Source organism: Pyrus communis, chromosome 16, assembly GCF_963583255.1.
Source record: "Pyrus communis chromosome 16, drPyrComm1.1, whole genome shotgun sequence".
Classification (NCBI taxonomy): Eukaryota; Viridiplantae; Streptophyta; class Magnoliopsida; order Rosales; family Rosaceae; genus Pyrus; species Pyrus communis.
The window spans coordinates 19,976,328-19,990,492 of NC_084818.1; the positions used below are offsets into that span (position 1 = coordinate 19,976,328).

The following is a 14,165-nucleotide window of genomic DNA, read 5'->3' on the forward strand; positions in this document are numbered from 1 at the left end:
TAGTGTAACTTATACATGCTAGTTGAGTGAGCTTATGCTCGTAGGTTAACTTGGTTATGTATTTAATCACCTTTTAATTTAAAAGGGATTTACTTATCAAATGTTTCTAAAACATTTTGATGATGTCTCTTTCTTGTGTTCGAATACTTTGATGAGACCTTAATTCCATGGCTTGAGCTATCGCCCCATTACGTCGTAGTATCCTACTAACGACCTTATGGTTTGGATTCAATCATTGGTTCTAAAAGAACCCCTTTCATTCAAAACACCTTTTGAAGCAGTTTCTAAAACAATATATCGACATATATTTCGTTTGTATACTTTATACAAACTTTGCTCCAATCCTTGAGACCATTGTAGTACAATACTATCAATATATATTCATACGATTAGTACTTCATTCATTATGAAGTTCCATTTGTTTAAAATGGATTATTTTCACTTTGGTTCATAACCTAAGTGAATGCACGCTTCTAGAGTCCCACTCTGATGTTCCTTTCTTAAAGGCAATAATACTCTTTCAGTTGCTATGGTTCTGATCCTGGGATATAGTAATATCTTAAAGTGACAACCCATGTGGTTTTTCACCTTTTGATATTTACTCACAAGTCCATACATGTGTCCCTTTTGTGATTTTATGACACATTTATTATAAGGGTTATGAAAGTGATTTTCTATCATATAGTAAAATGCTTTCTTAAATCTTCAACATTTGAGATTTAATTTCCCCATATAACTTCCTTGAGATAGCCTTTGTTATATCAATAAGTCCAATTTCAAGTCTATACTTAAAATTAACCGTGTCATGTCTTGTCATTTTTCGAGTAACATCTAGGTTTGATCAAGTCTATCAAATAGACTTTATTCATATCTTGTTGCTCAAATTATGACATCACTCCCATTGGGCTTGTTGTAACTTAGCATTCATTCAAAAACTTAACACTTAAATTTTCTTGATTTGAATGCATATTGCTCCCACTAACTTGTTTTGGATCTATTGACAATCATTGAGATCCATTAGCTTATTAATGATGTCTCAACAATTTTGAGACTATCAACAACGCTAGCTAACACAAGTTATTTAAATGAATCATTTAAATGGTGTCATACACCATACTTCAAGTTTTAGTCATACTAAGACTTTAATGTAGTCATATAAGAATTATCCAAGTCTTTAGTGAAAGCATGGCTTCTACTAAGGATATAGAAACTCAACCATTCCTTCTAGGTGGTTGATATAATTCTTTATCAAAACTACATAGAGCGTTATAGTTACATAAGGTGACGAATTCGGATTGTCTTGTTGTTAAACTATATGTTGTGACTCATTTTGAAACTATTCCCTTTTGTTTCATCAACTTGTCCATATGCTTTGTTATTTAGCTTGTTCTCATAAAAGAGAATGATGGACAACTCCCAACATATAACCATTTTATGCTAGGTTGACGAAACCTACATTCAAAGACTATTCTTTAGAATGTTACACAACATAGAATATTCACGTTTTGTAGAGCTTGAGTCTTTTAACAATTAAAATTATAAACTCTCAATAATAGTCAAGTACTATTATTATTTAGACAACTATAAACCAATCATATTCAAGTTTATATCCAATTTCTCACCTCCCACTATTTCTCATGACTTTAATGAGAAATCATTTCATACATTCAAAAAATGTATAAACGTGGAGTATACGGGTTAAGGACATTGTGTAGTAGCTTTAAAACCTTTCAAGCTCATTTGTTTCACTTTTCACTAAGTTGATGTCTTGTTATTAAGTGACTAAATCTTTAAACATTTTATTGATTTAGACACTTCATTTTTGGTTTAATCACTAACACACTTGACATTTTAAAACAATTTTAAGAATGTCCAATTAATTGTTCAAAACTACTAATTGAATCAAGAGGGATCTTGATTATTGTGGTTTAAGTGATAACCATATAAGAAACGTTTTTCTTATTTCTAATATCATTATAATCATGTATCTCATCTAGGATACAACAAGACAATATTCAATTCATAAAATTACTTTAAGGAAATATTTTATTTATTAGAAGGCATTTATCACATTACATTAATATGATAACACAAACATTCACAATGTTTAACTTAAAAGGAATTAGCTCTAAACAGTTAGAGACTTATTTAAGTACCTTCAAACATTTAGGCATTAATAGTGGTCTTCCATCATATGAAGCCACATAATAAGTTCTTAACACAATAAGAAAGTTTAAAGACAATCTTTAAATGCCTAAACAAACTTCCCAAGTAGTAAGCAAAAACATGGTGACCGAACCCTTCTCCACTCTTTTCTTTGCTTGTTCCTCTTCTACTTAGCTCCTCCACCTATATACAATTATACAAGTGATTAGCACTTTATATCAAATATAAATATTTAGAAGATCTAACAATTAGAATTGAAGATAAGAACATAAACCATACCTTGTGGCTTGTCCTTAAGAGTTGCAAGGTATAACCTGCAATTCCTCTTCCAATGCCCCTCCTTTCCATAGTGGTGGCAAGCCCCCTTGGGCTCCATTGCCTTCTTTTTCTTCACTCCCCCTTTCGGCTTAAGAGTGGGTGACTTCTTCTCGGCCCTTTGCCTTTGCCTTGCGGCTTAGACTTGGAAGAGGATGGCTTGTTGTAGGCTACTGCAGAAGTCCCTACAACGTTCTCTTTCTTCATAGTTTTCTCAGCAGTTACTAACATGTTTAGTAACTCAGAGAGAGTACTATCCATTTTATTCATATTGTAGTTCATTACGAACTGTGAGAATGAATCAGAAAGAGAAGCCAATATAAAGTCCTGGGCCAATTCCCCGTCAAGTGGAGTACCTAGGTTCTCCAGTTGTTCAATGAATCCTATCATCTTCAGTGCATGTAGATGCACTGGAGCCCCCTTGACCATCTTGGTCTTCACAAGTTCACAGACAGTGCTAAAGCGACGGTTACGCGTCCCTTCACCATATAACTCCGTAAGATGGAGTATTATGGAAAATGCACTGTCCATGCCCTCATGCTGTCTCTGTAGCTCCTCATTCATGGAAGCCAACAGATAGCACTTGGCTTGTGTGTCATCCTCAATGTGCTTGTCAAACTTAGCACGTTCATCCTCAGTGGCCGAAGGGCCAAGGGGTATGTGAGGTGGAGCTTTGTCTAGTACGTAAACAATCTTCTCCAATGTTAGGAGAATCTTGACATTACGATACCATGATGGGAAATTGTGCCCCTCTAGGCAATGTTTGTCGAGTATTTTCGCGAGTGTGCTTCCAACCATATCTAAATACATAAACAATACAATAAATTAGTTTGATTGTTGATTAAGTCACACGATTCAGGTCTTTGAACCGAATGACACCACCCACCATTTTTGGCAAATTCCATATCCCTCAAGATGGAATCCAGGAGATTTCAAAGAAAGCTCCTAGCAGGTTATAGGAGGCTGACTATTACCAAGCCCACCTCACGATGATACGATGTCGGCTAGCAAAAATAATCATGAGAGGGTATACTTACCCATTCACAACAACCTCTTGTGATTACCTATCTTATTGGCCTCTAGAGAATAATGCCTCACGATGATACGATGTTGGCACCATTTCTTCTTAGTTAAGTTCTTACCCACCATGCCGGTTTAGATAGGGGTCCAAATATAACCTCACGATGATACGATGTTGGTTACACTTGTTGCCTACTTTCACCACATCAAATGTTTTTAAATAGACTCCTCCTGAGTATAAGCATGCACTTTGTACTCCCCCATGATAGGGTGAAGGCGGTGTACAAGTCATAAACGATTGGAGCCTACCATGGTGGAAGGCCACGAAAAAGTGTTCAAAGCACTCTTACGCTTTCAACTTAATATTGTATTTGGTTGAGGGATTTTACGGTCTCATCAATTTTATTTATTTAAACACATTCAAATAAATTGTGTCCTATTATAACTACTAGTCCAAAGTTTAATGAAATTAGTAGCATACAATATCCCCACTATTCGTTTTCATAAAACAAATCAATATCAAAACATATATTTTTTTTTAAATATTGGAGATACATATAACTACTAATTGTATTCATTATAGTTTAGTAGCGTATGATACTCCCACTATTTGTTTTGAGAAAAACAAATCAATATCAAAAACGAATATTTTTTTTTTTTAAATATTGGAAGTAACTACTACTACTACGGTTTTTGCATTCCCTTGAAATTGGACTTTATAGTTATCTTAGGCTCTTGGATGACCATGGACTTATTGGTTAATTCAACAACGAGCCAACATTGTTGAATAAGATCTCGGGGAGGTTGTGTCAATTTAATTACGTGCTTTCAATTCAATTAAAACATTTTTGATTGAGCCATTAGAAATGAAAGACAATGATTCATTGCTAATTAGGGCGTTGGACCCATTTAATCTTTTTATCTCATGTCAAAACCCTCTTTTAAATATGTCTCCTTACCAATAGTTAAAGAAACTCTAGTCTAGTACTAGAGGGAATCAACTAACTAAAAGAGATTAAGAAGTAATAAGAATTACAAACCGATTTGTACAAATTCCTACAAATTACACATACTAAGAGGGAGAGATAGATTAATGTCAAACATGATAAGGTCCAATTGAAATAGAAATTAAAACACATTCCCAAGGTTCAAACAATTTGAGTTTAGCGCCTTTTCTCATAGCTCAATTATCGTTTAAGGCATAAGTCCATAGTCACCCATTTTCTAACTACTTAATCACATTAAATAATTAAATGGAATGCAACATAATCAATTAGATTTAGTGCATATGGGCATAATTAAATGATGAGTTTAAACATTAAACAAAATTAAAATCAAACATTTCAATTTTTAAATAGTAGGGGTCTAAATGCAAATATGAAAAAGTTAGGGGTCAAACCATAAATACTAAAAGTAATACCAAACTTTTCATGATTACAAAAGGACCCTCAAGTGGGAAAACCACTTGAGTTGGCCGGCCAAATGAAGGGGGAGGTGGGTAGGTCTCACCCACCTTGCATTATTTCAACATAAAGAAGAAAAAGAATTCAAATTATGCTTGCACTTGATTTTGCTTTAGGGAAATTAGGGAAAAAGTTTTAAAATATCCTAAAGAAGTCTAGGATTGAAAAAACCTTTTGTAATAAATATTGATGATAAGAATATCATCCAAATCCATAAAACAATTTATGAACTTAAATAAAACTATTTTAAAAAAAACAAAACCATGAACACCAAGAACATAACCAAGAACTTCAAGAACACATTTTTCTAGCTTCAAAGTGTGTGTGTGAGGTTCAAAACAAAACACAAACACATAGCCAAAAAAAAAAAAACCCCTTTTGCCGTGCCCTCCCTATGATTCAAAACCCCAAAATTTGTTCTAAACTCACTCTTCATTCATGCATCCAAAACACCTTTTGCATACATATCTTTTTCAACTATTGATTCACAATTTTTCAACATTTGAAAAACAAAAGATAAACATACTTTGAATGAAGAACTAATATATCAAACATAAAATTAATACCCATATGCATAAAATCCAAAAGGACACATCAAATATAAACCTTTGGCTCTGATAACACTTGAAGGGAAAATATGAGATTTATGTGGGATTTCTATTGACTAGCATGCATATACAATTCAAAATTTATATACGAAAACAACGGAAGCATGTCATCAATTAATATCAAAGCTCTAGTCATGAAAATCCCCTTCAAGATTCATAGGTTTATTTATGATGCATCAAAAACAATTTATTGAAGAACAAAGTTTAGGAGTAGTTTTATACCTCTTGATCTAGATCTTAGACCAAGGATGGACCACCTCCAAGCTCTTTGCTCCTTGAACTCCTTGAGCCTAGCCTCCCTCCTTGCCTCCTCCACTTTGTTGAGAATGAGTGCTCCTAGGTCCTCTTCAAGTTTCCAAAATTGAAAACCTCTAAAGATCCTCACCCACTAGTGTAGTAAGAAGGATGAAGGAATAACCAAAGGGGTGATAAGATGATTAGCTAAAAATCCCCCTATGGTGGCCGGCCCTTTAAGTGTTAGAGAGAGTTATTTTCTTTTCTCTTTTGTTGTTTTGAACACACACAAAAAAAAAAAAAAAAAAACCCTTATGAAACTTTTATTATAAAGTTCCTTTTATAACATAAAGAAACAAGTCAACAATTGACCTTCTCTCTCCCTCTCTTTGGCTGGCCTTCTTAGTGTTGTTTGGGCCTTGGGCTTTTATTATTTCAAGTCATCCAATGCTTGAATAAAAGCCCAATGGGTTTAGGCCCAATGGGCCCAATTAAACCCGAACATTTCTTTAAGCCCAAAATGATCTTTTATCGCTTTTATGATTTCTTTAGACTTTCTAAATTAATCACAACACTTAATTAATCCAATTAATTATTTCCATCATCCATTAGTTACTCACTACAAGAGTGTATTGGTGAACAATCTTTTAGGTTCTAATTAGCAAGGCAGTGAGGTGATTGGCACCAATCCAATTGATTATATTTAATCCATCCACTTAGTGAATTAAAACTTACTTTTAATTCACCTTCTTCTTTGATGACTACATTTAATCATCTAGAAGAACTCACAAGCCATGAGTGACATCTAAACATATATCATGGCTACCCAAGCTAATGTAGAAGTTCATTCGGAGAACCTATTCAGTTGGAATTACAATGTAATTCGATCCTTCTCTAAAACAATACTTCAATCACATCACTAGGGTATGGATATACTATGTCAAACCCCTAATGTGATTATGCTTTCTTATATGATTCAATTGAGTCGCATAGGAACGTTTTCCTTTATTACGCTCGAGACTTCGGCCGAAGATTCCCGAATCATATCTCAGAGTATTCTTCCTCTCATAACGAGGATCAGAGATTCCTTGTTGATCATTCACATGCCTACATGTTTAGATACCTTAACCCCAACAATGCCGTGGACACTTCAATGGAATGTCGTTTGACATGATCAAAGATCAAGGACCTAACCATTAGACATCTATGATGTCTCAGGTCAAAGGATTACTTACATTATTCCAACCTTCAGAGTTACTTGCTTGACATGTGAGTAGACCTCCATGTAAGTACTCTCGTTCGATTGTGTTCAGTGAACTCATTCCCTTAATGAGCACCTACATACTTGTCTTAGTGTCACTACACGAATGGGATGAGACTTTCCATCCTTCCATTTGAAGCAAACATAGTATGTACCGGTCTATGCATTGTCAGTATCCCTCCGACAATCCTATGACCAGGAACCTTTTTGGACATAATGGTTATGAGAAGAAGGTCTTTGTAGTCTAATCATCATTAGATTACTTCTTCCATCAATCCATTGTCCATGGATTCATTATTTAGGACATATTTCGTTCATTGAGATAGTCCTAATTAGTATCTTTGCCTTCCGATGTATAAGAGTCATATATACATCATTACATTGTCTTGAAAGGTTTCTTCCAAAGATTGACTTTCATGGCATATTTCCAACAAAAATGAGTAGTTGTGTGGCCAATATCACAATATGATAAAGATATGGGGAATTTGAAAATCGGTAACTAATCACATCAAAATGAGCAGTTGTGTGGAAATTCATGGGCAGTTTGGCCCCTTTCCGTTGAAGAGTAGACCCATATTGGTGTTAGAGAATTAGTTATCCTCTCACACTAGAGAGCAGGCCTAGATGAGTGTCAGCGAATTCGTTTACCCTCTCACACTAGAGAGCTTACCTAGACAGGTGTCGGGAAATTGGTTTACCCTCTCACACTAGAAAGCAATTAGTTTATCTTCTTGGATTAGAGAGCTTACCTAGATGGGTGTCGGGGGATTGGTTTACCCTCTCCTATTGGAGAGCAATTAGTTTATCCTCTCGCATTGAAGACTAGACCTGAATGGGTGTTGTGGAATTAGTTTACCCTTTCACATTAGAGAGCAATTAGTTTATCCACTCGTACTGAAAAGCAGACTCAAATGGGTGTCGGGAATCAGTTTACCCTCTCGTACTGCAGAGCAATTAGTTTATCATCTCGCATTGAAGAGTTTACCCAAATGGGTATCGGGGGATTGGTTTACTCTTTCGCACTAGAAAGCAATTAGTTTACCCTCTCGCACTAGAGAGCAATTAGTTTACCCTCTCGCACTAGAGAGCAATTAGTTTACCTTCTCGCACTGGAGAGCAGACCCATATGGGTGTCGAGAAATTGGTTTACCCTCTCGCACTGGAGAGCTTACCTTGATAGGTGTCGAGGAATTGGTTTACCCTTTCGCACTGGAGAGCATGGAAGTCATTGTTGTGAGCACAGCTGAGGAAAACTGGACTACTAGACAACTGAAATAATCCTCAACCTTTGAGGTCTTATTCGACGATCTGCTTGAGACTTCGAATTGATTGTGGAACCCGCTTAAAGGTGTACATGGGAAACGCGGTGAGTTGCACCCAGACTTTCTTCAAGTACTGTGTAACGCCCCGCCCCAAAAATATTTATTATCGGGGAATATTATTGGTGATAGGCCCAAACTAAACTCATGTTTAATTTACTACCATTAATTAGTATTCTTTACTTCAATTCCTTAATTCCTCATTTAACTATATCCATATTTTAATTATCAAAACATACGATTAAATTATCAATTAAATCCCCAAATTTCTTCTATTAAAACGCCTTCTCAACAAAAGATTAATTCTCAATTATTTAAGGTTGCATCTAACACTGTTAGACTACTTACGTACCCTTGAGCGGGATCAAGCCTTTTGTAGTTCACATTTCATTCTATTTCCATTTCCGAAAATATTCTAGTATCGACCATATTCAACATTAACTTTCACAATCAAATCACATCAAATGGTTACCAATTATGGATTCAGAATATCAAAATTTGCATGAAAAAGGCAGCGTCGGCCCACTGGCCACGCGACGCCGCGAGTGGCGATTGGCCGCCCTGACTCGCCGGAAAATTTCACTATTTCTAAAAATTCTCAAATTTTACAAAAATGTAGAGCAAGTCAAGGGGAACAACTTTTATACTTGGGTCGAAGTTCAATTCGGTCGAGAATAGCCGCAATTTCACTCAAACCCACCGGAACCCTAGAATTTGGATGGCCTCTATCTGTTATCTTTGGTGCTCCGACGCCCCATCCAAGCCTTGGGACATGTTCCTGGGTTCACAAGGCGTCTATTGATAGTGGTGGTGGTCGGTATTGGCTTCAGAAAATGGTGGATTGCTGCCAAGGAGTTCCGGCGCACCCTCCGTGCAAATTGCACAGTTTCAATGAAATTTTCTCTCAATTTTTGGGTGAAATGGGTAAAGGGGAGGTTGTGAGGTGATTTCCCAAGGTTCAATCGAGGTGTTTCGCTAGAAAAACTGACAAAAAATGTCGGAGAAGACAAGGGAAACAGGTTTGGTTGCCGGATCCCATGTGATCCGGTGTTCCCCCTTCTCTCTCCCTTTCCTTCCGATTCCTGTCTCATTTGTCATCCCCCCCCCCCCCGGCGGGTCTTTCCTTCTTCCTTTTCACCTTTCTGTTCTTTCCTTTCCATCACAACCGACCATTTCTCATTTTTCTTTCATCCCACCCACACACATGGCAAAACTTATTGCTCCATATTTTCTGGAGCCTTCTAAAATGAAGTAAAATTACCAAAATATCCTTGACTTTAAACGTTAATAACTTCTTCGTTATAAATCCGTTTCATGAACGGTTTTCACCTATGTGCGCTCGTAGGATCATCCTCTATCCAAATATATCAAGAGATATGGCAAGATATGGCAAAATTTCAAAAGTTCTCAGTTCCGGCGCACCTTCCGTGCAAATTGCATAGTTTCAATGAAATTTTCACTCAATTTTTGGGTGCAATAGGTAAAGGGGAAGTCATGAGGTGATTTCCCAAGGTTCAATCGAGGTGTTTCGCTAGAAAAACTGACAAAAATTGCTGGAGAAGACAAGGGAAACGGGTTTGGTTGCCGTATCCCATGTGATCCGGTGTTCCTCCTTCTCTCTCCCTATCCTCCCGATTCCTGTCCCATTTGTCCTCCCCCCCCCCCCCCCCCCCGGCGTCTTTCCTTCTTCCTTTTCACCTTTCTATTCTTTCCTTTCCATCACAACAGACCATTTCTCGTTTTTCTTTCATCCCACCTACACACATGGCAAAACTCATTGCTCCAAATTTTCTGGAGCCTTCTAAAATGAAGTAAAATTACCAACATATCCCTGACTTTAAATGTTAATAACTTCTTTGTTATAAATCCGTTTCACGAATGGTTTTTGCCTACGCGCTCGTAGGATCATCCTCTACAAATATGTCAAGAGATATGGCAAAATATATGAAGATAAAATAGTTACCATATAATTACGTTAAGCCAACTCATGGCATTTTTGTCCCTTCCACTTAACAATAATTTTACTAAGAAAATTATAATAATTCTCGGAAACAAAATTTTAAAAGTTCTCAATTCAACTTCTCACAACCATAAATCGATCTATTTTCGATTTTCTCCACATATTCATATCTTTAAATTTTCAGGGTATTACATTCCCCCCTGTTAAAATAAATCTCATCCCTGAGATTTCTCCTATTGAGTTTATGAAAAGGAAATTAGAATTATTCCCACCATTCCTTTAATGGTGAATAAATCATAATCTCAATCTACGATTTTATTTAGATTCAAAAAATAAGCAACTAACAAATAATAATCGTGATTCTCACTCCCATTCTCAAATTCCTAGCCACATTCATTGGCAAACTAAAAATCCACATCAAATCACCATCCTCATAGCCTGAAATAAATACTAAGTTATCAAACCACATCTGCCATTGGTTAGATAAATACTAACACAATAATCACAATCATTAGTAAACCATTTACGATTATTGGCTATACGTTGCCGTAACATGATTCTCTCTCAAAATTTCTAACCACAATCACTGGCGTTACCCAAGGTCAGAAAATTTTTGCCATATTCATCATTAGCTGAATAACTGTTATACATTTCAGTCATAACCATCATCAACCAAAGCAATATCAGAAATCCAAGCCATAATCATCAGTGGCTAAATAAATATCACACTCACTGGGTGATGAAAAGAAATTTGAAACCAAATCCGCAATACCGTTAACCTTGAACAAAATCAAAATTCATTATATGATTCCATTCATTTCCACAATTAAACTCGATGACCCATGGTAAATTTAAAAGCCTTTTTAAATCTTTCTTTCAATTTCTTCTCTTTTAAATTGTTTCAAAGTGTAGCCACCCATCGAATAAATTAGTGACTAACACTTCTAGAGCACTATTCACACTCCATCAACCAAAGAGAGAAATTTATATATCACAACTCTAACGGTCAACGAAATTAAACCTCATTGATCACATAGCCATGAGAATATGTGCTCTTCATCAATATTTTTTTTTTCATGATATCAAATCCAACGACAACTCATGACTATAGCAACGAAATCAATCAAATTTGTAATTACAAATTCTCCCCATCCATTCTTTTCATCAATCATAAAAAGTCCATGTCTCACACAACTGAAAATTCATTTATATTAATCAAACTCAAATCTCTTTTCATAATTTTATTTGTGTCCACCAAAAATAAGGGGAGGAATTTTCATGGTCTTTCCACCATTCCAAATATAATGGTCAACCATAACCACAGTTTATCATTTTATTCCCATTCTATAAATCATCATGACTTTAGTAAATACTAAAATTTCCAACCATCATTATCATTGGCCACAATACTTTAAAATTTCTAACCATACTTATCATTGTCAAAACAATGATTCCACCACCATTTTCTTCTATCTCAATCAGTGACTAGTAGGCTAGAAAAGATTGTAATATACCTGACTAATACACATCACACATTTTTATAACTTCAATAATTCATTCTCACAGCCCACACATGGAGCTCTTTCCTGAACCATTGGGTCTTTGTGCCCATTCAACCACTTTTCCGCATTCCAAGGGTCATTTTGCCCAAATCCAGATCCTCGGGCTTCTTTGCCCAATTCACACATCTACGGGCTTCTTTTCCGCCCAAATCAACGGGCTTCTTCGCCCAATTCACACATCCACGCACTTTTTTTCTGCCCAAATCAACATCCAGGGCTTTTTCGCCCAATTCACACATCCATGGGTTTCTTTTTCCCCCAAATCAACATCCACGGGCTTCTTCGCCCAATTCACACATCCACGGGCTTCTTTTCCGTCCAAATCAACGTCCACGACATTGTTTTTTTTGCCCAAATCAATATTTCTCACTGGCACATGTATAATACAATTCTTCCATTTACTTGTCACAATTCCCCTATCACTTTAACATTCAAATTTTCATAATGCATAACATACTGTCAATCCAATTCACTTCACTTCATGATGATTCTCAACATATATATATATATATGTAACACCCCACCCCCGAAATATTTATATTATCGAGGAATATTATTGGTGATAGGCCCAAACTAAACTCTCGTTGAATTTACTACCATTAATTAGTATTCTTTACTTCAATTCCTTAATTCGTCACAAAACTATATCTATATTTTAATTATCAAAACATATGATTAAATTATCAATTAAATCCCCAAATTTCTTCTATTAAAACACCTCCTCAACATAAGATTAATTCTCGATTATTTAATGCTCCATCTAGCACTGTTAGACTGCCTACGTACCCTTGAGCAAGATCAAGCCTTTCGTAGTTCACGTTTCATTCTATTTCCATTTCCAAAAATATTCTAGTATCGGCCATATTCAACATTAACTTTCACAATCAAATCACATCAAATGGTTACCAATTATGGATTCAGAATATCGAAATTTCCATGAAAAAGGCCGCGTCGCCACCCCGACTCATTGGAAAATTTCACTATTTCTAAAAATTCTCAAATTTTACAAACATGTAGAGCAAGTCAAGGGGAACAACTTTTATACCTAGGAAAAAGTTCAATTCGGCCGGGAACAACCCCAATTTCACTCAAACCCACTGGAACACTAGAATTTGGGTGGCCTCGATCCATTATCTCCGATGCTCCGACGCCCTATCCAAGGCTTGGGACATGTTCCTGGGTTCACAAGGAGTCCATTGATAGTGGTGGTGGTCGGTATTGGCTTGAGAAAATGGCGGATTGCCGCCAAGGAGTTCCGGCGCACCTACCGTGCAAATTGCACAGTTTCAATGAAATTTTCTCTCAATTTTTGGGTGAAATGGGTAAAGGGGAGGTTGTGAGGTGATTTCCCAAGGTTCAATTGAGATTTTTCGCTGAAAAAATTGACAAAAAATGCCGGAGAAGACAAGGGAAACGGGTCGGGTTGCCGGATCCCGTGTGATCCGGTGTTCCCTTTTCTCTTTCCCTTTCCTCCTAGTTCCCGTCCCATTCATCCTCCCCCTCCCCCCTTCTTTCCTTCTCCCTTTTCACCTTTCTATTCTTTCCTTTCCATCACAGCCGTCCATTTCTCATTTTTCTTTCATCCCAGCCACACACATGGCAAAACTCATTGCTCCAAATTTTCTAGAGCCTTGAAATTACCAAAATATCCCTAACTTTAAACATTAATAACTTCTTCGTTATAAATTCTTTTCAAGAACGATTTTCACCTACACATTCGTAGGATCATCCTCTATCCAAATATGTCAAGAGATATGCCAAAATATATGAAGCTAAAATATGTTACCATATAATTACGTTAAGCCAACTTATGGCATTTTTGTCCCTTACACTTAACAATAATTTTACTACGAAAATTATAAAAATTCCTGGAAACAAAATTTTAGAAGTTCTCAATTCAACTTCTCACAACCATAAATCGATTTATTTCTTATTTTCTCCACATATTCATATCTTTAAATTTTCAGGGTATTACATATTGCACCATCGTTAGATGTTTCGTCTTGTGCCCTTTTGAGGCTTGGTTGGTGATCAGCTGAGAATATGAATGGATTGCAAGCTTCTTCACCGCTAAGTCTTTTGATAGCAAAGGCTACTAATTAAGCCTTATCTTCTGCTCCGTCGTTGGATGCTTTGAAGTTTGGAGTGCCATGGGCTTGGGCAACGTGAGCCACAAGGCAAGATCGGCATGGCTAGGAGCCGTGGTGTAAGATCGGCACAATTAGGAACCATGGTGATAAATCAAGGGCTTCCAGGA

At 36.4% G+C, this 14,165-nt stretch overlaps 1 protein-coding gene across 1 annotated transcript; it reads right to left on the reverse strand.

The window, feature by feature from the left end:
• Positions 1-2,556: 2,556 nt before the first annotated feature.
• LOC137719937 (uncharacterized) lies at positions 2,557-3,279 on the reverse strand. Its single transcript, XM_068458916.1, has one exon. It carries the CDS (start codon positions 3,277-3,279, stop codon positions 2,557-2,559), a length of 723 nt encoding a protein of 240 aa, XP_068315017.1.
• Between the last annotated feature and the right edge of the window lie 10,886 nt (positions 3,280-14,165).

Bases quoted from the DNA above. Each gene is read 5' to 3' on its own strand.
- LOC137719937 (XM_068458916.1), bottom strand. From the start codon at position 3,279: ATGGTTGGAAGCACACTCGCGAAAATACTCGACAAACATTGCCTAGAG.